Genomic DNA, 25714 nt, shown 5'->3' on the forward strand with positions numbered 1-25714 from the left:
AACTATGTAGGTCTGGGTATGTGACTTGATTGGTAAGATTCTTGCCTATCGTGCACAAAGCCCTAGGTTAGATCCTCAGCATTGCATAAATCAGCCATGATGATGCATATCTATAATCCCAGCATTTCGGAGATAGAGACAGAAGAATCAGAAGTTCAAGGCCATCCACAGCTACATAGTAAGTTTGAGGCCAGACTGATCTATATGAGACGCTGTCTTGAAATAATAAACAAACAAATGAGTAAATCTTAAAGGAATTGTGCAAATGCATTTCTGGAATGTAGCCTCTTTACCATCGACTCACACTGTCCCGTCCAGTCACACAGTCTAAGAAGATCTCAAGAAGCCATTGCTGCCTTAGACCTTGTTAAACCCACAGCAGTCCTGACAGAAGGTAAGGCCTGTGAGTAGATCTCCCAGGCACTAAAATTACAATGCTCCACAGCGGCAGGGCTAAGATTACAAAGTGGAAACCCTGAAAGGTATGGAGAACACATAAGGAGCTGGGGCTCAGGCGGGGCATTCAGAAAGAGCAAGAAAGCATTTGTCTAAATGTGGTGAGATGCTCACAATGACCAGCAGGCCACACAGAACCAGGAGCGTGTGCCAGACCTCTGAACCTTGCAAGTTGCCATGGCTAAGTAGACGCAGCCGTCTTCCGAAGGAGGAATAACAGGGGCCCTGAGCCACACTGTTCCATGAAATTCTGAGTGGGAGTTTTAATAAGAAAGCAAAGACTAAGCAAGACCTGAGTGCATCCCAAGCCACAGGTCAGTGGTAAGAGGAAAAGCAGAGCTTGTTGCTTCCTTAAAACTGAGCCCCCCCCCCCAGCCTCCTTCAACCTCTTTCAGCTTCCCTCAGCCTCCATCAGCATCCCTCAACCTCCCCCAAACACCCTCAGCATCTTCAGCATCCCTCAGACTCTCTCAGACTCCCCTAACCCCCCTCAACTTCCCTCAATCTCCTCCATCCTCCCTCAATCTCCTCCAGCCTCTTGAGGGTCTGATCTTGGGGTACAATAGCTGCTGGATATGAAATCATGCTGGAGGGAGAGGGCCCCATGTATAGGAAAATGTTTCTCAGGGCAGCACCCTCCTCAGTGCTGCCTTAGCCAAGGCCCTTATGAACTCAAACCATGCAGGTCCAGCGAGACACACTGAAGTGCTAAGCAGGACAAGTTCCTTCAGCAGGTCTGGCCATTTGTACAGGGCTCTGGGCCAGGGACAGTGATGAGGTGAGAGCTGTTGTTTTTAACACTGAGAATGAGAGGAATGGGCTCCTTCAGGGAGATGCATCTGCCATACTTTGTAGGTTAAAGAGGCACACATTTAGGGACAGGAAAACCAGTTACAACTGTCCAAGCCAGAGCAGGGCAGAGAGGAGGTACAAGATTCTGGTAAATGCACATATATGGACCAGGTACACACACCTCCCTCAGGGTCCTGGAGTGAGACTCCACCCACAGCCAAGACCTCGGCCAGAGGCAAAGCTCAGAGTCTTCCCATATGAGACAAGGGGCAAACTTTAAATAGTATAACCATGAGAGGAGTTAGTCCTTCCACATGAGCAAGGGGCTATACTGTATCCCCAAAAGGGAAATACTGAGGGTCATTTGAGACAATAAATGTGTGGGAAAACAAATAAATGGTACTTGGTCTAGGAGGTATCCACCCTACTCTCTTTCCTGTTAACCAGTCACACACCTGACTAGAAGCCAGAAGCCCTAGTCAGGAGGCAGAATCTTTCATGACCAACCGCTGTTGATTTGAAGATTGGCTCTTGGTCACATCCCTCACCAGCACCACTATCTTCCCAGGTGAACTGCCCCTGAGCATGCACCCCCGACCCAGCCCTTGTGAGGCATCTCTGCTGTTCATCCTTTGACTCTCTACGTGTGTACCATCAAAGGCTCAGGATCCAGAAGTCAGAGCAGAGCCTGGGACACCATTGTTCACTAAAAGTTAACTGCAGATTGAAAGCACTGGCTCCAATCTCCCCAGGGGCCAGGACTCCAGTGTTAGTGTGATTTAAGTGGCCCCACAGCGACCCTTGGGGATCAGCATCATATCCTGGTACTCATAACCTAATGGACCTCCCTCTCCCTGAGTGCAAACCCAAGCGATGGGCTTCCAACTGGTGGACAGTCAAATCAGATTTCAAAGAAATATGATGACCCCTCCTCTCTTTCTTTCCTCTCTCTCTCCACCTCCCTCCCTCTTTCTCCCATTGATCTGGAGAAGTTAGATCTGTGGTTCATTAGTTTGTAAACAGCCTTCAGGGAGGGTCTGAGTGATCCTGAAAGTGAATCCTCTGCAATCAGACCTTGAGTCACGAGACGACTGCACATGCAACACATGAACTTGAGCCTGGGAGTGGTCATAAGCCAGAGGACCCAGCTAAGCTGCACCTGAGTTCTGATCCCCGAAGACTATATGCTAACAAATGTTGTCCTAAACCTTGGGCTTGGGGAGAGTTTGTTACACAGCTATAGATGAGCAATATGCTGATGTCTCCTGGACTAGGATAGAGGGTCTGAAATCAGGGTGGGGAAAAGTGTTTACAAAGCCATTGTGGATGGTTTTTTTTTTTTTTTTTTACAAAAAACCAAAGCTCCTAGGAGCAAGCCTGGTGTCACATTCAAGCAGATCCTAAGAACAAGCAGACTCTAAGCAGAGCCCTAACGAAAGCACCAAGACGTCTGCTATGACTCAATCCAAGTGATACTGCCTTCTCCATCAAACTGGCTCAGGAAGTCACAGCAATTTGCAGGGATGAAGCCCTTCGCTGGTCCCATCCTTGCTGTGGTCCTTTTCTCTATTGAATCCCTACGTATTATTGCCTTTCAACTGAGAGCCTAGCAGTGAAAGGCCCAGCAGGTAAGGGGGATAATGGCAGCTGGGGCCTGCTCCTCTCGCCTTCTGCCTCTCCTTTCTTCCTCTGCACATCATGTGTCTCATCCTCTCCCATCTTTTGTTGTCTTGGTTACAGGCCCAGACTCCTGATACACTGCTAGCTTCCCCATAATGATACGTTCTAGTAAAGCATAATGTTTTACTTGATTGTATGTGTCACTGGATAAATTCCTTCAGTGCCCCTGATAGCTGTGCTATCATTTGGAGGGGTCCACTGGCACTTTCTTCAACTTCAATCTCTTTTTCATTTTACTATATGATCCGGATCTTACCACACAAATGCCTACACACACACACACACACTTGAAGAAGTGGCATGTGTATCAATAAATTCTGAATTGGTGAAACTTATCACCACCCTTCACTCATGAACCCTAACACTGGTCTCCTGGGGAAGAGAATGACAGGTGCCCCTGAGACACTATCAGCTAGGCATCCCAATGTGTGTCTCTGCAGGAATCCAGAAGAGAAGATGCCAAAACCCAGCCATGGCTGTCAAGCTGCCTTGAAGGGAGCTACAGCAGAGACCACAGTAAGGACATGCCCTAGGCTTGTTACAGTCACTTTAAATGACCACTTGAGATCCCTTCTGGGAAAGTAGATGGGAGAAAACTCATGTAAAGTAAGACCCATGGAGAAATAGTCATGATAAAAGGACGGTTGAAGGCTTCGTGATAATCAAGCACATGAAATACATCAGAGGCGGCATTCGCCAGGTTGGTGGCTCTTCTTGCCTACTGGGTACAACGCGAGAAGAAAGCTTAAAACATGGCAGAGATTGACACATGAAATGAGAGAAATGCCTGGAAGCAGACAGGTCAACATGAGCCGGGCTTAGGATGCCTAGGTTCAATGCCTGTAGACGGAATACATTAGGGGTGCACCCAGAAGAGGATCCGTGACTGCAGCACCTTCAACCTCAGTTTCCCCTTCTTGTGCAGAAAGCATAGTTTAAAATTCACTACGGTTTAACACTAGCAAAACAAACAAACAAACAAACAAACAAAACAAAACACCAGGCTAAGACACGTAACACGGTACAGGAAAACAATGGGCAGGGGCCTTCCCCACTGAGGAGATGAGCAGATGGCTCAGCACCAATCCTTTCACACTCATTTCCTTCTTGTTGGTTCCTGTCTTAGGCAAAGTCACAATAGCAGCTCAGGATGGAAACGTGCATAGCGTCAGGTTGGCTGCATGGCCAAACCTGAGTCAGCCAGCGCGATACAATTTCTACTCTGCTCCTGCTCAACCCACAGCGGCCGCCCTAGATTTCCACATCCTTCCACCCATCTGCCCAGCTCTGCATGGCATGGCTTCATTTTACATCTTACTTGTTGTAATCTGGTGTGTGTGTGTGTGTGTGTGTGTGTGTGTGTGTGTGTGTGTGTGCGCGCGCGCGCGCGCGCGCGTCCATGTGTGGATTCAGTTCTTTTCCACTTCATGTGGGTTCCTGGGGACTGAACTCAGGTTGTCAAGCCTGTGTGGCAAGCACCATTACTCTCTGAGATATCTTGCCAATCTCCTGGTTTTATTTTTAATTAAAGTAGACTCAAAATTTCAAAGTCCCAAATTTGAAAGGAATTCCCGGATGTATTTAGGGGGTAGGAGAGCAGGACTCAAGTCTCAGATATGAAACAGCTGTATAGTTTAGACCCTACAGGCTCAAGCTCTCTCTCTCTCTCTCTCTCTCTCTCTCTCTCTCTGTCTTTCTCTCTCTCTCTCTTTCTCTCTGTGTGTATGTATTGTGTGTGTGTGTGTCTGTCTGTGTGTCTGTGCATCTGTCTGGCCTCTGTCTCTGTCTCTCTCACACAGACACAGATGTACACATGCACACAGCATTTAAACCTGAAAAGCTGTGTTCTGAATCATACCTAGTGTAAGTCCCCATGACCCACCTCACCTTGGGACTGGTTCCCCCTTGTAGGTCAAGGAACAACAACCAAATTGATTTAAAACAAGACCAGGAAGCATAAGATTTTGAAATTAATCTGTGGGACATTGCAATGAAGGTTGGATTATGTGTTTTACAATCCTATTGACTCTCCATAGAGACATACACTCAAGTACCATCCTGAGTAACTGGTCTGGCTTGGAGCAAGGGAACCTCAAACACACACCCTGCTGCAGGCTCTGTCATTGATCATGTCAAGTGTCAACTTGATGGGATTAAGAAGTGCCTAGGATGTTAGTGAGATGCACCTTTAAGTGTGTCTATATGCTTCCCCCAAAGGATTAATTGAGGCGTAATGTCAATCCCGAATGTGGGCTGGTTCCTCATTTGACTAAAATGGAAAACAAGATCCTTTCAGCACTCCCCTTTCTCTGTATCCTGAGCGTCAGAAATGTGAGAAAGCAGTCACCTGCTGCATGTCCACAGCCATGCCTTCCAATCCAGGATGGGCTGCATCCTCTGAACCACCAGCCAGATGAAACCTTTCCTCCATCAAGTTGCTTCTTACAGGTATTTGATCACAGCCAGGAGCAACACGAATATAGACACATAGCAGAAAGAGCCAGAGCTCTGTTTAACCAACACCGGTGAGCGCTCCGCCCCTTAGATACGAATAGTGTGACTCCGCAGAAAGCACTTGGGAAAAACACAAGCACAGAACGAAAGGAGCGATCACACCTCCAGAGGAAGTTTATGATGTTGTGGTTCACGAGGAACGTCAGTCTCTTTCTGTTGTCAGGCAGCAACTCAGTGATGATCAGAAACTATAAAATATGATCACTTAGTGCAACCAGGGAGTCAGAGAGCATGGCAGCAGAGATACTAAAGCAAACAGATTTTAATCTAGATACCCCAACAGTCACCCAGACACCCTAAAGCAAGTCAAGATGGTGTTTGCTTCGGGGAGTTTGCCTGCAGAAGACATTTTAACAGGCTGTGGGTTCCTCAGAGTTCCTGGGCACCTCCTGATGATTTCAGCATTTATATGGCAGATTTCTTAACAGAACATGCCTTTTATGTTCACCACGGGGAAAGTCTGCCAAATGCACGCACACGCGCGTGCGTGCACTCGCGCACACACACCCCAGAAAATACAAAAGACATCCAAATTGGCACTTTCCCCACCTTCCCCCTTACCTCATGTGATGTGCACTCAAGGAGTGAAATTATGGTCATCAAAGGCAAGGCTGCAAATAATTGGGACCCATACCTTTCAAACAAAATGAAAAGTCAGTAATTTCGAGGGTAGCCTATGGATAGCTGGAGTCTAGCTCTCAGGTCCCCAAAGCCCACAGCCAGCTTCCCTTACTCTCAGCAACCACCCAAGCCCCTTCCCGCCCACCTTGCCCACTTCGAGTCCCTCGTCACGCTGCAAAGAACTCTGAAAGGCCCTTGTACACTCGGGAGATTATTACAGGGCTAGAAGACGCCAACTCCGTAATTATGGCTGCTGTATGATTGTCATTACTCTCACACCCCGGGCTCAGTGGCTCACAAAACTTGCTGCAAAGTTCAGCTGCAGCCTCCAGCCAGCTATGGCTGGGCCTCTGCCCAGAAAGGTGGCAGAGGGTCTGATAACCTCCGGGAAAAAGAAAATCAGAGTTATTGCAGGGTAAGGGGCGTGGTGCCCTTGAGCTATTGGCGGGGGCAGGGGGGTTCTATTGTCTGGGAAAATAAAAAAAAAAATGGGCCACTTTCACTTTTTATTATTTCAAACAACAGACATGGCAGCCCTGCTTTCCTTTTCCAACTCAGACTGTCCCCTGGGCTGGCTGTGCTGAGTCTGCAGAAGCAGACACCAGGCTTGAGCAAAGCTATTAAGCGGCTGCCACTCTGAACCTGTGGAGCAGAAAGTTTAGCTGCCTGGGTGGTGAGCGCCCCCCCACCCCACCCCCGCCAAGAGAAGGGCCCCGCTCATTCCCCCCATGCGACACTTCTACTCAGTTTTCAGATATTCATGCCTTACCAGTCCACGGCACTGCTGTGGAAATTAAATATAACACCTCAGGTGGCTCAAACTGGACTGTTCTTTTACAGACCCACCCAAGAGGAAGATGGGAAATGCCAGCCTGCATGTGACTGAGAATGCCCCCAAGTTTCTCATCAGGTGTTGCCTGTCACCACGCATGCACGCCTCTACATTCTGCCAGAAAGGTGGTTCCTGTGCATTTGCTCACTCAGGCTCCTGGGCTGTGCTTACATCCACTCATGGAGCTGTGTGACACTGAGTCTCAGTGGCAGGGGACAGGCTTTCTGCACTGTTCTAAATCATCTCAGATTTACAGTGCAGTAGAGTCCAGAAAAAGTATATTTTCATCAATAACTGCCTGTTCTGTTGCGGGCAAAGAACTCTCCACATTCCTGTCACTGGCAACATAGTCTAAACAACTCCAGAAATGACATAAAATTACCCCTCATCCAGGGGCTATTCTGTCTGGACAGCTAGTCTAAGATTCTTTGGGTAACAGCCTTTTAGGGTAAAGAAAGTTGCTTCTCCATTGTACTAATATGGGGCTCACCAGAGAAAAAGAGTTAAAGCATCCCTAAGTGATGGGAGGTGTCCCTCTGTATGCTGTGAATATATGGTTCTCTTAGTAGTTGACAAATAAAGCTGTTTTGGCCAATGGACAGGCAGGATTTAGCCAAGCAGAAAATCCAAACAGGGATAGAGAAAGGTAATAGGCAGAGTTTAGAGAGTTGCCATGTTGCTGCTAAGGAAGGTAGAATGCCCAGGCATTCTCCAGTAAGACAAGGCCATGTGGAGATACACAGATTAAAAGTTATAGATTAATAATTAAAGAGCCAGTCAATAAGGAGCCTGAGCCAAGGGACAAACAATTACAAATAAATATTAACGCTCAGAATGGTTATTTCATAATGGTTGTGGTGTAGGTGTCTGGTCTGTGAACCTGTAATGGAACTGATTGCATGGAGAGAAACTGGTCCAATGAGATGGAGACCAGATGGAGAAAATCTCAGCACCAAAGCACTTGTGGACTTACCCCTGTGGGAGCTGATGTAGCCAGTCAATAGACATTTCATTGCATGAAGTATGAATGGTGATGATATTGGTCAGTGTCTTAACCACTATCACAAAATACCCATGGTAATTACATTATAAAAGAGAAAGGGTGAGTTGGGTTCACAATTTAGAAGGTTCCAATCTAATCTCACTTGGCCTCTTTTTTTTTTTTTTTTTTTTTTTTTTTTTTTTGATACAACATGGCATGGCAGGAGAATCATGTGATAGGAATAATTAATTTACATCATGAGTCGGAAAGCAAAAAAAAAAAAAAAAAAAAAAAAAAAAAAAAAAGGACAGAGAGAGGGAGAGAGAAATAAAGAATAAAGGAATGAGATTAGACTGTTCCATTCAAGGGCAAGACCTGATGACCATGGGGACATGTACTAGTCCCCATCTCCCAAAGGTTTCACCATCTTCTGGTAGGGTCACACATCTCACAGATGACCCAAACCACAGCATGCCTCTGGGAATTAGAATTCACTTTTCCAGCAGAGTGAATAATAGCAAAAGCAGAGGACTTCTAAAGAGCCAGGAGAAGTACCCACAAGGTCTCTGTTTATAGGAAACTCAGACGTCTCTTCTTGGTTGTACCCGGGCCTACTAGACACGTGTTCAGCCAAGTTTGGGGATCTGATTCCTTGGCCCACTCAAAACTCGAAGCCTCAGCCTAAAAGGACGGAAAGCTGGCCACATCTCCTGCACTGACCAAGTAATGACTGACAGGGACCATTGGGGACCCCGAGGAGCAGCAGCAGGTAGGCGGCAACAATTAGACACCAGAGCTATTTGAGGACCAACACCTTGCTGCACACTCTCTGGCAGTCAGTAGAACTCAGTTCAACACGTGGGTAGAAATCCCAAGGAACCATGGCAGTGAAAAGGGATTCAGCTATGCACGACACAGAAAGGGCAAGGACCCGGAAATGGAAGCCTTGAGGCTGTACAGACAGTGGGTGTGACAGTGAGATGGGATGCTGAAATGAGATATGAGGGTAGGCGCACAGTACCTACCACATATGCGGTCTGCTGAGTACCATGGTACTCTAGCAACAGAGCCCGTTACCGTTCCCAGTTATTCAATAATCATTTATACGCCCACCACTCACTCCTGATCCTGTCATCACATGCCCTCCATACCGTTACACGCCAGACCTAGAACCTAAGCTTGAAAATCAAGCCCACACGAAGGGACTATTTACTGTGGTACCATGTGGTGAGACGGTAGAACAGACACAACCTCCTAGACTTGCATAGACTGTGTCCTCATGACCATCCAGAGTTAATGCCAAGAGACACGCCAAAGGGGAAGGAGGGACCAAGGTTCCGTCATCATCATTTTACTTAGTCTGAACCACACAGTGGAAGATGCCAAGAGAAAATCAAATAAGTGCAAAAGAGCAACTAATGATCGGCCAACACAAAGCAGGACCTCTGGTTTCCAGAGTTAGAAAGACTTAACGCCATCAAGGACAGCTCATGATAGAGCCACTTCCAACCCCCTTGAGGATCCATAGCTGAAAATGTTTCTCTGTGGGCTGGTACACCCGACACTGCTACTGGGCCAAGGTTGCCCACTGTACCAGGACAAGGGCCAAGTTCTCAGAACATATGATTCCATCCATCCATAAGGCTCTTCTGTGTGTTCCACTGCAGTCATGGTGTTCCCCTCTCACAGGCTGGCTCTTAGCCCCATTAGCATCTCTCAAGCAGGTCTGCACATTGCTCCATCTGTTCCCTAAATGAATTCCAGATGGGTGCACCAGCCCATAAGGGCTGGAACAAGGGGAACAGGCACAGCCCTCCCCCACCCAGTCCACCTTCTCCAGCCACCTAGGCTTAATAGAGCCCTTGCCTAAGGGCACAAGGCCAAGTAGAACAGAATACACCATTTGGAACCACCCAGCAAGGCTGGGCTAACAAGTCTCACGTGCATGCCAGCTCTTGGGGAGGGTGAATCCACCCACTCCCGCAGCCTGACTCCCACACCAGCCTACGAATGACGGCAGAGAAAGGACACACAGTTTCTATGACCTCAACAGCATCGTATCTCCTCAGCTCAGCTCTGTCTTCCTGGCCCATCAGGCCCACAACAGTGAGTCACTGTGGGGACAAACCATCTTCACAACAATCAAAACGACCGCACCTCGCTCCTACCTTCTTTAGCTTGCCACTTTTGGTGCCCACGAAGGCCAGAGAGTGATTCTTGTAGACATAGGCAATGACGGAAGTCATGCGGTCCCTGTCCTCTGTGAAGACCGGAATGCCACGCACCATTTCAGACACTCCCAGAGGGGCATTCATATCCAGGCCACAGAAGTTGTCGTCGATAGTTAGGAGCTGAAAGGTAAATGCAGGAAATGTTAGAAAAGAGCATGGGGGGGGGGATGATAAAGGTGTGAAGCCAGGAAACTCCGGAGCCTCCGACTCTTAGCAGGGGGCTGTCTGTTCCAAACTCTCCCTTTTTGGCATGAAACACTCAGCTGAAAGGGGCTACATGATTTGTCCGAATTCCCCAAGTAGACAGCTTCAAGCCCACAGCAGCAGCACAGGTCTTTGGAGGTGCTTCTCAGGTCGAAAAGGTTAGGGCTAGTCCTCTGCATGGGCTCCAGACACATGGATCTGGGGTAAGAGATAAGCAACCTCCATGACTGTGTCTACACACTGGCTTTGGAGATATGCTAGTAGTGAGAATTCCAAAGGGGGGAATGGAGTCTGGACAACAACGGGAGCACAGAGACAAGCCCGAATGATCAGCCAAGGCCCGGGCTCTAATGAAGAGGTGCGGCTGTGCCTTGGCACACCAAGAGCAACCTTCCCCAGGACATGATCTGGGGATCAAGCTCCCCAGGTCCCACATAAAAGGACCCCTCTGACAACCTCCTGGGAAGCAGCCTGATGCCATGGCAGTCACAGAAAAGCCCTTAAGAAGGAAGCTATCTGCTCTCAATCTCAAACTGGTCTACACTCCTGAGCACCCTCTAAATGAAGGCGGGCGGGGGGGGGGGGGCTCTTCAATAGCCTGTGATACAAATGACCCAACTCTTCTCCAGACTCTAGGAAATATAACCTCCAGGGGCCAGGGGCCAAAGGGGAGGGCTCCTGGACACATTTCTCAATCTTTCCACTCACTCTGTGCCTTTTCCATACCAGGCTTCCAGTTACTTCCAACATAGGGGACCCCACTCGACAGTGGTGTCCGCTCTGGGTTCTGTTATGCCCAGGAGGGTAAAGACCTCTTCAGCGACTGCTCCTCTCTAGCAGCTCTGGGTTGGCTCAGGCTTCTCCAAGGTGCTGGGAACTTCCTGGGTTTCTACTCCTTTCTTGGGAGCACCGTTGGCCTCAGAAGAGCGACTCTGTCTTCCTGAGCTTTTTATTTTCCACACTATAAAGCGGAAGACCACAGCCCCTCCCTTTTGATGGGCTACCATAAAGCCTGTCGGGCTCAGGCCTGTAAACATCTCTGGACCTTCCAGAGAAGGGAGTGAAATAAAATACTTGTAAAAGACTTAAATCCGGTCAAAGCAAGGGGCACCTGGGGAACAGCAGGCAGGTGCCTGCCAACACAACCCTGTGAAAGTGGCCAACTCAGCTCCCCCGGGCCTAGGGCTCTTTCCATCCCTTCCTGAAGGGGAGCAGCGATAGGCATCATGGAGGGAGGGAGTACTCTGCAAATTTCTTAACCTCTCCCCTTCCTCCACATGTGGAACAAATGTCTGTCCTATGCCTCTGGTTGCTTCTAGCCTCTGCTACATGCATCTGGTCCAACTCAGCTCAGCTCCAACGGAACTCTCCCCTTCCCCTCTAAACCAAAACAACAGCAACAAACAAAACGTAGCAGAGAAGTTTATGATGAAGCTTCAGGGTCTTGTCTCACCTGCATCTTTCTTGCTATCGCAGTGAAAGGAGAAAGGAGACAGGTGGTCGGCAAGAGATAGACGAGAGGAAGGGACGGTCCAGGTTAAGAGCACATGATGCCTATTCCTTGCTAGATGCAACTATGGAAACCTGCCAGGTGTTCCCAGGGCATCCTGGGGTGCCCGGAAGCCGCACAGTCCTTGAATGTTGCTGATTCCAGCTTACAAAGAATCAGCATCCCTAATTTTCTCAGCCTACGTTGTGCTACAAAGATCCCTGCTGCCAGAAAAGCGTGTATTCTGCCAATTTAGACCCATCTTCATAGTAGCTGAAGCTGAATGATAATCTACTCTGCACAAGGGGGTTGGGGGGGGACCAGGGCAGGGAGAGAGGGAGCCCATGTGTCACAGTCTCACACCAACATCAACTACACACCTGGGGGGATGTAGGCTTGTCCAGTTTTTTCTAGAAGAGCATTTGAGTGGCCACGGTTACACAACAGTATCCCCCCCTTAGCTGGGTGGAACGCAAACAAATCATTTGCCACCTACAAAAACGTACTATGCATCCAGGCAACTATATCATGAAGTCCTGTGGTCAGAGGCAGAACAGGGAGGCCTGTGAGTCTCTTCAGCTGCAGCTTGTCACAGCAAGGGGCCCCAGGTGACAATGTTCTTTTACCAGAAGGAATCTGGGGTAGCCCAGGCTGGCTGGCTGAGCTGGGGGTTCTGCTCATCCTGGATCACTGGGCTCCACACCAAGACTGGTCAGGAGGCAGGGGTTCTGTTTCCCTCTACCGTGATACTCATCACCCACATTCCTTGTCATAGCTTCGTCCCTCAGCTCAAAGGAGACTGAAGATGCTGTTGGGGCTCATGGATGACATGCTGGACAACAACACCCTCCATCCCTGGCTTCCCTGGGGCTGTATTCCCCTCTGAATGAGACCCCAGGTGATGAGGGTGTGATCTAGGCCTTAACCAAGCTAGGTTGCTGAGGTTTCCAGCTGCCCTGGGAAGTGCCCTGTCTTAATTTCCTCAAAGCTGAAGCACCTGGGGAAGGATTCCACACACACACACACACACACACACACACACACACACACACACACACACACACAGTGTGAAGTACTGAGAAAATATCCAAGGACAGAGTTGCTTAGCAGCTGGGCTGTCTGTCTCTCTGGGTGTAACTTGTCCTCTTAGGCTCAGTTTCCTGGGTTGTCAGATAGCAAGGCAGGGCCCACATGCAGACTGGATGGGGCAGTGGAAAAGACGACCTGTCACCTGGAAGCTCCTCAGTGAGGGAGGGTATTGTATGTGGATTTGTTACTGGGATTCCAGCCTGGGTCTAAAGACATAAGGGCTATGGAGAACAGAGGCCCTTGCAGGCTCCCGAGCTGCAGCCCCCGGGTAATTACAGCATAGGTAATGGATCTGGAAGACAATCCCTGCCCAGAGACCCACAGATGCCCATAGAATGCAGATGCCTGGGCTCCAGGCTAATTGGTGAAAGCCTTGGGCAGGTGAGGATGCAATGTATTCTTGAGTGCCTAGGTGATGAGGGTGTAGAGCATTCGCTCTGACCTTGGCTAGGTCTTCCCCAGGGCCCCATTAACAGTATTATGAGAGCCACAGTCACAGGAGCCAGGACAAGACTTAGCTGTAATCAAGAGTCTAGCAATGCCTGCAGGTCCAGGCCTGGCCTCTCCCTCCAGTCACTCCACAAATGCCCATGGGCATGTTATAGCTGCTGGTGTGATTTATCTTCCTCAGTACCCCCATTGTGTGTGTGTGTGTGTGTGTGTGTGTGTGTGCTTGTGCGTGCACATGCATGCGCTCACGTGGGAATGTACACACAGGTCTAAACGGCACAAGGAAGCAACAGTTCAATATTAGGTATCATCCTCAGTTGCTTCCCCCCTTATTTTTAGAGACAGTCTCAGGGTCCCTCACTGAACCTAAAGTTCATCAATCCAACTAGGCTGGCTGGCCAATGAGCTCCATTCTTACAGAGGAAGGACATCATTCCATCACAGGGGAATGCATGTGGGTGCCACTTGGACAATGCTGTTGACAGACCAGTGACAGACATTCTGTGTTTTCTCTCTCACTACTAAAGGGACATTTTCTTTTCTTTCCACTGTCCCCAAAAGTCCTCATAGAATGCATAGGATACAAATTAATGCAGTGGCTCACTGCATTCCAAGGACTCTGAGAGTGAGGCCAGGAAACATGTGTTTCCTTATCTTAGTGCCTGGTTCATAACAGGTTAAAACATACAGATGGTAAACAGATGGGTAGATGGATGGAAGGATGGACAGGCAGATGGGGGGATGGATGACCAAATAAAAATTTTGCTTTCCCAGTGGTTAACAGTATAAAATCTAGCCAATTATATACATATACACACGTACACACACACACACGTGTGTATGTATATGTGTATATGTATATATACATATATGTAAACAAATATAAATATACATATACATTTTTATAAATGGATACTGTATAGCATGAAAGAACTAGAACAAGAAAAACTGGGTGTTAGGAGATAAGGACTGAATGCTCATAAAGGAGACAAGTTATGAAAAAGAATATAAAGTTAATTGTTTTTCTAGTTCTAATTCTGTCATGGATCTTTTGTTTTTGGAGGTTGCTAAGTGCATGAAATCTATGATACTAAAAGTGGGAAAATTAATGTAGGCTTTACAGCTTCCATTCTGAATGCCAATTCTAACTAGAGATAAGTTCATTAAGTTGCATAAAATTTGGGTCTGGTTAATTTTGGTGCATTATGCTTTGTATTTATTTGCAAGGATTTTAAACAATAAATTCTATTTAAATTTGTTTTCGGCGTGGAGGCTATAACTTAAGATGAGTGACTCACTGTGTTCCAGGGACTCTGAGGAGGAGGACAGGGACTGTGTTTAATATGCGTCTTTGTACTCTTAGCTTAGTATGTGGTTCACACAGGGTTGTGAAACACGAGGCAAATAGATAGATGGGTGGATGGACAGCAGGACGGCAAACAGGTGGATAGATGAGCAAATAAAAGTGTTGGTTTCCCAGCGGCTAACCATTTAGAACTAGGTTTGCCCATCTGAACTTTGTAAGTGTGGGCAAACCATGTAACTAAGGGTTATCTTTTGTAACGTGGGAATTGTGATACCAGAATACATGCCATAGTGCTGTGGTGGAGATCAGATCACCTAATCCGATCAGAACACTGTCCACCATTCAGCAGATGCTGCAAGAGCGCTAGCCCTGACTGTTATTTGTCAGCTGGAGACAAATTCGCCAATGGTGAGTCTGGGCAGTGCAAAGGCAATACGTGGTTTCTACCTCAGGAGTGTTGTAGGGATTGAAGGACTCTGTTGTCTGTAAGGGTGGGATAGATATTGGGCCCACGAGGCTAAATGAAGAAGCAAATGAATGGTCTTTCTTGATCCAGAAGATGGAACAATTTGGGACCAAGATGACCACATGTTCACAACCTTCTTAGGGTTTGTGTTTTCAAAATTACTAGAGTGGCCTTTATCCCTACTGAGGAGGGATGGGCACCCACACCCTGGACTTTATCTCCTAACAACATCATTAGATAGGAGCATCCCACCCAAGCTGGGCCTAAATGCCAAAGGCCCCACAACAACTACCTAGTGGCCTGCAAAGCACTGGCAGCCATGGGAAGGTGGCATGGGGAGCCATAGCTGACACTCCAAATTACAATCTAATAGCTTACCGTGCTTCCCTCGAACACAGCAGCAAAGGTTACCGTGCAATTATGTGTCGCTACATACAAATGACAGAGCAGTTACGGTTACTTTACCAATTACAGGGAAATTGCTCCCACTCTGCAGAGACTGGCACTCTGAAAACTCTATCATCTCCACAGAGGGGGATGAAAAGGCTGCCAGCCTCCTCCCCTTACAGCCTTACAGCGTTGTCTGTAAGGGTGTCCCTTGCCTCTGGGACAGAACCACAAAGCAGCCACTTGAGGAGCCCAGACTTAGCATTGGGAAACTGTGAGCGTTCTCCTTCAACCCCTTAGAATCACCTTCCAAGCCCAGGTCCAGTGATTAGCTTTTAAGGACTGGGCCATCATGCTCACAGATACACCAGTCCATCTGCAGGACTGTAAGGCATGAGGTGCGTTGGCGCCTGATCCTGATGCTGCCCCGCGCCAGCTGGCAGACCCCTGGTCCACTCCTCACAGCCCCTTCCCTGCCACAGAGAGATGCTTTCCTTGGCCCTCAGTTGCCCCACCTTTACCAAAACTCTCGTGAACCCTTATTACAGAAAGGTCAGAACTAGGCCAGAGCTCAGTGGTCCAAAGGCAGTGCTAACGAGGCAGGGGTCATTAGGTCCATCCCCCTGTGGGCCAATTAGCTGAGCTCTGGGATGTAGTCTTTTCCATAGCCACAGGCTGCCCCTCTCACCCCAGGCATCCACTGCTTACAAATGGCCCACACTGGCCCAGAAACACAGGTCAGGTAAGCCAGTATGATGGATGGATACAGCCGACTACTCTGACCATGGACTACCTGCCAGGCTGTTCTGGATCCCAGAAGGAAAATAAAAGGCCAGACCTGGTTCTTCTACACCTGCTCTGAGGGCAGCAAACAGAAGAGTCTGTACACCTGGCAGCAAAGCAGCTCTTCTTCCCTTCTGGGGTCAGGGAGCATTGCCCAGCCTCACACGTGGAGTTCCGAGCACCTCTACAGCATCTTCTGACCCTGAGACATCACCCTGTCCATTAAATGAGGGAGGAAAGCTGCCCACATCCCAAGAGCGAGGCTGTTTGAGCCTCTGCTGGTGGCCTTTAGTCTATAAAAGCTCCTCACTTTGAGCAAGGGGGAAACAGAGGCTTCTGGGAAAACAATGTTGTTAACAGATCTTCATTTATTAATTTGCTTCAGGATATTTATAAAAGGCCAAGAATTAAGGGAAGTCCCAGAACATAAAAATGCATTTCTCAGTTGATGCCCCCCACCAATTATTCTTCCCTGGTGGGAAAACAGACCAAGGCTGCATTTAGACAAGCTGTTGGTGTCCTGTTTCGGGTGTCCTCGGAGAGAACAGAGGGTTGGGCCACCAGCTTCTAGGGAAACAGGCAGTGATTTGGTCTCCACTTCATGTTCTTTGGCTTAGAATACAACGTACCACCATTCTTTTGTACTGGTCCAGTGAAGAGAGTGAGATCACCAGGCCAGTCCAACCCATCTTACATGAAACAAAACCAAGACTTGGATATGGCTGCCCTAGTAACCTATTAAGTTACAGGGAAAACAGAGATCCAGATTCCCAGTCTAGAAGGAGAAAACAAACAAACAACAACAAAACCCAGACATCTAGCAGGTTGCTAGGCAGCAGCCTTAGAAGGAGCATCTTCTGGTCTCGGGGGCAGCAGGGGCCACAGCTTAAGGAGGGGACCTCTGCCCTCTGCCACCTCCAGAGCCTGGACACAACCAAATACCCCCTCTTGAGTGGGTCCCTGACCATTCACCCAAGTCCCAATCTTCCTCGCTTGTGTCCCTTGTGTCCCAGTGTTCCAAAGGAAGTGAAAGTGGTAGCTTTGTAAAGAAATACAAGACAGGAGGAAAAGGAGAGATGCCCGTGAGCCAACGCTCCTGAGAACAGAGACCTTTGGATCCTCATCCTCCCAAGCCATAGATCTCTTTGCATTAATTACACCTACACACACACACACACACACACACACACACACACACCAGGAGCTGCCCATAGCCAGCCTCTGCTAGAAATCCAGCATCTGTGAATTGCTCATGCGGGATTTCTTTTTAAAGCAGGTATTGATCAGATAAGCTGTAATAGCTCATGTCTAAATACAGACTCCGATTGTGAAGCTTGGCAGTACAGACTGATAATGATCACCCACTTATTAGGAACCATATCTCAAATATGGCTGCTGACCCCTCAGGTGCTCATAAATACACCAGGGCCTACAGCACATGGGGCCCTGGAGATGAGGCTGTGTATGCTCTATTCTGTCTCCTCAGGGGTAAACACAGAGGGCTCTCAGGAGCCTAGAAAAAAAAATCCAGGAGACTGGGGTAGGCTTTGGTTTCACCTTGTTGAGGATAGATCATTTCTATAACAAAGAGTTAACACACACAACGTTTAGAGTATTCATTTCTATAACAAAAGAGTCCACACACACACACACACACACACACACACACACACACACACACACCCCATACACACACACACACACACACACCTCTCCAGCCCTTTGATGGCTTTCCTGATCTGCATAACCTTCTCTTTCTTCCTCATGGTCCCTAACCCTCTCTGTAAGCTCTATCCAGGCTCCTGCTGCATTGAACGCTGAGGAGGAAGCCAGTGAAGGACTTTTACCAGTGACACCTGCCCCTGAACCCAGCCTGTGAACATAGACAGCAGAAACAGGAAGGGGGGGCACAGCCATCCACTTAGTTACTAATGCATCATCTCAGAGTGCTTCTTTGTTTCCTTTTCAATGGGATTGTAGGGAAAATGACCGTGTACAGAAGAGAGGAGGGTGAGCCAGCAAACCACAGCCACAATAACCTAGTTAGACAAATATGTTATTGAAGGGACCCAGTAGAAAGTGTCTCAGGGCTGGAAAAACAACCCAACAAATTGTAGCCAAGGTTCCCAAGAACCAAGAGCCCTGCTTCCAGGCATCTCATAAAAGAGGGGAGGGGCTAAGTATCAGGACAGAAGGCGCCCAATTGTAACCCAGGAGCTCTGTGGGGAGTTGGGGCAGCTTCTAAAGCTTAATTATTGGACTTTCATACCTGTGGAGTAATGGAAGTCATAAACAAAGGCAGGGTTTCTTTTTACACTTATTTTGAAATCTCTGTGTTTGGGGATCAACTGTGGACCAATGTCACCAGATATCTAAGAAGCCTTTGCTAGTTGTGGTAACAAGCTAGCCTTCTAATAAGGATCTGAGGCCACTTGTTTTTGCTATATTCCCAGAAGAGAGGCACTAATCCCAACATGCTTTCTGTTAAGCCAGGCCACAAACAGCAGCAAGGGATTGCTGAGCAAAGCCATTGGAGAGCTCAGTTAGGATCCTGGGGGCTGGACCCATGACCTACTCCTCATTAGCCCAGCTGCTGAGGGCCCCAAGTTCCTCCCTCTGACAAACAGCCAGGACAGGGCACAATGCAGGGCTGCACAGGCCACAGCTATGGGCCAGCTTGGCAAGAGAATCAGCACTCTGCAGGTGGCAACTAGGCTGACAGCAAACCAGTAGCCCCAACCGGACCCCTGGGAACTCCCAGAGAAGTTTCTCAGCCTCATGAGCAATACCATTCTGGAAGCTTCCCTCCCCTTCTAGACCTTAGCTTTGCACGCCCCTTGCAGCTGCCTGACAGGGGCAGATAAATCCCATGCAGCCCGCCCACCAATTCCCAGCTCTTGCTCTCCCCTCCCAGGGTTTAAGGCAGGCAGCCACAGCCACCACTCGAACTATAATTGAAGTGAGGGATGCCACGATTATTAAGTTTGTGTGTTTCCTGGCGGGTAAAGGAAAGCAGTGGTCCTGCTCGCCAGGCTGAATTATGGGGTAGGTCATTCCCTCGTTAGTGGGAATAAATTTTATTAGCCCACTCATATTGCAGCATATCTTCCTCTCTTGCTCCTCAGGCCCATGTGTCTGGGTAATGTCGCCTACATGCAGGATAAATCAGCAGAACAGATCCCATTATATTTTGGAACACTGACAGAGACACGGTAATAACATAGAGAGCGGGACTGGTTTCCTTTGCTCTCATGCTGATCCGGGTGTCTGTATGTGGACAGCATATGAGGGCAGACTCACTAGGAAGAAGGATCTAAACGGACAGACAGTGCCCTTGGTCGCCCCTTTCTTCTTTAACTGTGTTAATGAAGAAAGAGCAGTTGCCAATGTGCGAATACCTGATCTTTCCCTTTGGCCTTGCAAAAATGAAAGGACAGCAGAACGTAAGAACGAACGGCAAGACTATGGCTCGAAAGGTGTCTTCTTCTAGGGCATTCGGAGTGCTCATCCTGTGTTCACGGAGAAAGGGAAGCAGGCTGGCCAACAAGCACATCCTAGGGACCGACAACCTGAGTGTAACCTCAGTTAGGTAGAGCCCAAATCTTACCAAAGAAGCTACTGATGGCAAAGACTCAGCAATAAATCATACGGACAGTATAACTAGACGGGAGTGAGTGCAGGGTGGGGCTGAGGTCATTTGTATTGTCAAGGGGTTCCGTGCCTATCCATACTTCCTAATAATGTCTGCCTGCTTCTTTTTGCTCTCTAGTAAATAGATACTGTCTCACCAGTACCTTCTTTACCATAAAGTTAGAACAGAAAGAAAGCTGTTTACTGGCCCTATGGAGCTCATGAGCTGGTGCTGGCTGAGACCCAAAGGTCCAGGCTCCCTGCCGGCATCCTTGCCAAGACACCACCCTGTGTAGATGAAAGGAATTAAAGGGAACTCCACATCTGGAGTGATCATCTTCATGTGTTCATTGACAAGACGTCCTGCTTCCCCTTCAGGCTGTGCTATGCTGTACTGAGTGAGGCGGGTGTGCACACATAAACATGTATGTGTCCATACTCATGAGAGAGAGCCGCCACTATGTTCACTGCTCAGAGTGGTGTGTGGGCAGGAGGGGGGAACAAACCACACAGAGAGGCAGAGCGGACGGGGCTTAGAGCGAGACGTGGAGAGGTGGAGAGAAACAAAGAGACATCAACGAGGGGAGACAGACACGGGGAAGGCGTGTGCACATGTGGGCATATGTGGGCATATGTAGTAGTGTGTATGACATTGTACTGAACCTGGGGAGGGAAATGTCAGCATAGTGAGGTTCCATGTCCTTAATCCACAGCTTGGGAACGTACTGCCGAGTCTCTTGAATCTGCCTGTATTAAAACTCGGTGTGTGTGTGACTCTTGGCTTCTGCCGTCAGCCCACTCCCACCCACCCCCACTGACTTTGCTGGCCTCTGAGTACCATCCTAGGAGAACACATTCAGCCTGGGACCAACCTCAAACTTCTTCCCACCAGATCTAGATTATTCCCTAGGTCTCAGCCATCATCAGGTGACGCCAAAGGACTATGACATTTGACTCAGATGGGACTTCTACTGCAAAGCCTGCTGACCAGGATGGATAAGATAGGTGAGTGGCTTTATACCTGGATGCCTAGTATGGGGGAAGATGAGGGAGATTTCTGCCTTGGCGATCTCTTATAACAGGCATCCAAATCTTAAATAAGGAAATTGTGGTACTCAAGGGGCTTGCAAGGAGTGAGGGTTCAGGTAGCATTGAGGGAGAGTTGCAATGCATATACCTACTGGGACACGGATATGGTACCCCAGGAGCTTGGGTAGGGAAGAGGAGGGATTCCTGGCCCAAGGGAGAGTGAGTGCCAAGCGAAGAGAGAAACCCTCGCCTCTCACCATAACAGGAAACACGCCTATGCCTATGTAGTCAGAGCCCAGCTTCCTGCTGACAGGGAAATGAAAACAGCCCAAGCAGACGGGCTGAGGCTGCTGGGACAGCTGCCTGGCCATTCCGGATGCTCATTTTCACAGAGTTCAGGATCTCAGGCGCCAGGCAAACCTGAGTGACCATCTAGGTGGGGACACAAGGCCAGCCTGAGTCCCAGGGGATGACCCCGTCTTCTCCCTGGGACTATCTGCTATGTCTGGGAAACAGATGAATCACACAGCATGTAGGGATGGGGGTCTCCTTCACATCGATGCTGTGTGCTATTGGGTGGGAAGTAAAGATGAAGCTGATCCCTGAACCTCTGGAAGCCCCATGGGACTAGCAAGACCAGTGGGTAAACCTTTCAGTCATATGGGAGCTTGGGCCAGCCATAGTTCTTCCAGATGGGCCTCTGGGCTCTTGGGAGGTTTTTCTAGCCTGCGTTAACTGGAGACCTCCACTTGTACCTGACCCTCAAGGCCCAGATTCATACATGCCCTGTTCTTCCCCGATGGTTCTTGCACAGAAACCTGCCTACCAAGACTAGTACTACTGGCCCTGAACTGAGACGTGCCATGGGAAACATAGTGGGCTGGGGATACAGACACACAGTATGTTCTAGACCTGCTAATTACATGACATTGAGGTAAGTAGTTGACTTTCCCACTGGAGAACATTGCTCACAGGACTACTACTCTGTGTCACCCACCTTGTATTTCTGTGATTCAGTATGGCTGAGCACTCCAGGGAGCACTCCAGGACAGGGCTACACAAACCTGTGGTGGCCATTACTCCCTACACCCAGTTATGAGGGCCTCACAGGTGGTAGACAGGAACTCTAAATAAGAGTTCCTGCCCCATGGAGTCAGTTTTTCTGCTGAAAGGTTACTCTGAGGTCAAAGCTCACAGAGAAGAGGAAGTGATTCGCATCCACTGTATCAGTCTCTCCCTCCTGCCCCCCCCCCATTATCAGCCCTAGACTGGTGCTGTCTGATGTCCATATTCACTCCTCAGCTGGTTTCAAACTCAGACTTCAGGAAAGGGAGTGATAGACACTCCCTTGACTACAACCTTTGTCCCATCTACAGGCTATAGTGATCAACTTCCCTTCCACATTCCTGGAGACTGAGGTCGTCCCTTGATTTCGGCCACTCAATTGCCTAAAACATTCCCAGGATTTAAAACATTTCTCCACTCATAGCTTTACTTGGAGGCAGAGGCTAGGGCTGAGTGAGGAACCCTGGCAAGCTGAAGAAGGAGAGGAATGTAGATAACCAAATCTAGGACAGCCCCTAGACTCATGGAGGACAGAGATCCTTGGCTCACAACAGTGTGCTCCCCAGAGCAGGCAGCCTACTCCATGTCAGAACTGTCAGATCTCTGTGGAAAAGGCTGACCTTCACAGAGTCCTAGCATAAGACAAAAATGGTAGGCTATGGACACCGTGGCCATAGGGGTAAGTGTGACTGAGAGTTGCAGGGAACCTTTGAAGTAGGTTACAAAAGAAGCCAGGTCCAGAGATAGAGGCAGGTACTGTGTAGCTACAGAAATAGAAATTAAACCAAATCCTCCTAGATGTCTTAATAGTAAACTAACCTCAGGCTCATATTTATGTCCTTGGGTCCCGGCACAACCTGAGATGCCTGACAGATCTTTCTAGGTCTCTTATGCCTATGCCCTCTTGAGAGTCTACCAGTAATGTGCAGACTCTACCACATTTATTATTGAATGCCTTCTCCATTCAGGTTGGAGAAGATCAGGACCCAGGAAAATAATGGTTCAAGAGCAAAGTTGGGGGCTGCTCCCAGCCCTACAAACACCTAGAGATGCCTCACACCTCCCACAGAAACATGCCCAACATAGCTCTGGGGTTCATGCTTGCAAGTTCTCCTGTACTCACAGTTGCTCGTTCATATGAGACCAATCCTGGTAGACCCTCAGCCATCTCTCTCATACAATTGCAGCTAGCCTTCCTAGCCCATGGGGAGCAGAAGCACCATTGAGCTCTCTGAGAATAGCATTCAGAAGATTCTGGACTCATGACTCAACCCTTTTCCCACCAAGCAGTTCCTTGAAAGCCCCATAGCACAGTAACCTGAGTCATAAAGAGACATCTTTTGCCTCCTCCACACACCTGCCACCATACATATCCAGAGGGGATGCTAGGATCTCATGGGTCCAAGGGAAGGAATATAGGTCGTAGGAAATGCAATGGCCATATAAGCCTAAGAAGCACTTTTGGATAAGCTTCTAGCTTAGAGTACTAAGATGAAGGGAGTAATGGCCATATCTCCTTTGAAAACTCCCCAAGTTATAACCACAATAACTCCAGGATTCCCACCCTCCAGAACAAAAGACGACTTAAAGTAACCTCTAACGTTTTAGCCTCCTTCTGCTATTCCCTACTGGAAATAGGTCCCATAGGGCAAATCCAGCTGTGGTGGTTAGTTTTATATCAACTTGACACAAGCTAGAGTGGTCTGGGAGGAAAAACTCTGAATTGAGAAAAATGCCTCTATAAGATTCATCTGTGGACAAGTCTGTAGGACATTGATGATCGACACAGGAGGGCCCAGCCCACTGTGGGTGGTACCACTTCTATACTGGTGGTCCTGGGTGATATTAGTAAGACATCTGAGCAAGCCAGTAAGCAGCACCCCTCCATGGCCTCCACATCAGCTCTCGCCTCCAGTTTCTACCCTGGCTTCTCTCGATGATGGGCTTCGACGTGCAACTCTCAGTTTAAACAAGCCGTTTTCTGTCCCCCTTGCTTGTGGTTATGGCATTTATCATAGTAATAGAAACCCTAACTAAGCCATCATCTGAGATTTGGTTCCAGCTTTACAGACCCCGAGGGAGCCCCAGATTCAGAGGTGAAAGAGAATCCCAGAGTTCACCTTGCCCATTCTCTGCCTCTAGACTGGAAGAAACAACAGCCCAGGGCATGGGTCAAGGGAAAGCAGGATGCCAATGTAGCTGACATTGGGGGCAGGGTCACGGTCTGGCCTGGCTGATGCTGACATTGTGCTGCATGGGATTTGTGTGGTCTGAGCTGAGTCCCGATGAATTGTAACAAGAGAGCCTGAGCAAAGTAATTTGGGTATCAACCAAATCAAAGGAAACTGATACTGTGCATTAAAAGCTGCCCTGGCCTTTTTTAGACTGACTGGGAGACAGCCCTAGCCCTGTGCAGTTTCTGGCCGCCTCCTCTCTATTCTCAGCCCTGAACTTGCCTCTAACTTGAAAGGGCTAATTAAAGCCAAAAGAAAAAAAATCAAAAGCTTGTTATCTAGCTCCATTACTCTTAGTCCTGGCATTGGTCTGTCTCTCAAAGCCGTACTCCCTCTGTTCTCTCCAAGGATACCATGCAGTGTTAGGGCCTCTTGCTCTGCAGGCCTCCGTGATGGACTGGCTTTTGTATTATGGCAGGAGCAAGAGCAGGAAAGATGCCTGTTCATGCCATTACTCCCAAAAGCAAAGCCCCAAACAATTCTGAGCAAGTTTTCTACAGAAAACTGTCAGAGATTGCTAAACCCTCTTATCTCAGAACAACTATCTACCTAGTAAGCGCACATCACTACCATGCCATCCTTTAGTGCGAGCAATGTATGCACATGAGTGTATAGATGCATTGGTGGAGACATTTATTGCATGTATTCGAGAGTGTCAGGGTGCTCAAATATAAAATCATTTAACCAAGATGCTATGGGTTGGAGTTCACCCCCATCCAAATGCAGATTTAAATTTGGTTGCCTTTTAGCTGTCATTAGAGGTTCCGAGGTAATGGGGCTGGGAAGGAGCTCAGTGGCTAAAGCACTTGTTATATAGGTGTGAATCCTGAGTTTAGCACGGAAGCCCAATGAGATGCATGATCACATACCTATAATGCCATTCCTGAAGGCTGAGGCAGGAGGGTCCCCTGAGTCAGCTGGTTACCAAAATTAGACAGAGTTTGATTGAAAGAACAGGGTGGGGTAGTGATTGGGAATGATTCCCATGTCAACCAGGGCCCACACAAACATATATACACTCATATTTACCTTCCACAAAGCATTGAATAAGAAAATAAACGAGGTAGAGTATCTAAGAAGTGGTTAATATGTAGACTGATTCTTTTGTTTTGGTTTTTTGAGATAGGTTTTCTTTTCCTAGCCCTGAGTGTCCTAGAACTGGCTCTGTAGACCAGGTTGGCCTTGAACTCAGAGATTCACCTGTTTCTGGAATTAAAGGCATGCACCACCACCCCTGGCTTGAATTAATTGTTTTATTGTGGGAGTTAAAGATGAGATGAATCACCTCTTGCTCTCTTTCTCTCCTCCCCTTCATCCTCTTGCTGTTATGATACAGCAAGTGAGCTGTCAACAAATACAGAGTCTTGAGCGTAGACTATGGCAACCTCCAAAACTATGAGGAATAAATTTCTGCTCATGACTGGTGGCCCAGTCTTGGTATTCCACTATAGAAGTATGAGGGTTCTCTAATGGT

The 25714-nt window shown here is 48.3% G+C and overlaps 1 protein-coding gene across 1 annotated transcript in view; it reads right to left on the minus strand.

The window, feature by feature from the left end:
• Positions 1–25714, minus strand: part of Plxna4 (plexin A4) — a 426662-nt gene that overhangs the window by 332436 nt on the left and 68512 nt on the right. Inside the window, exon 3 of the mRNA XM_051175888.1 lies at positions 10046–10228. Within this exon, the coding sequence (XP_051031845.1) occupies positions 10046–10228 (183 nt within the window). The remainder of the gene's footprint in view (positions 1–10045; positions 10229–25714) is intronic.

Source organism: Phodopus roborovskii, unplaced genomic scaffold, assembly GCF_943737965.1.
Source record: "Phodopus roborovskii unplaced genomic scaffold, PHOROB, whole genome shotgun sequence".
NCBI classification, from domain to species: Eukaryota; Metazoa; Chordata; class Mammalia; order Rodentia; family Cricetidae; genus Phodopus; species Phodopus roborovskii.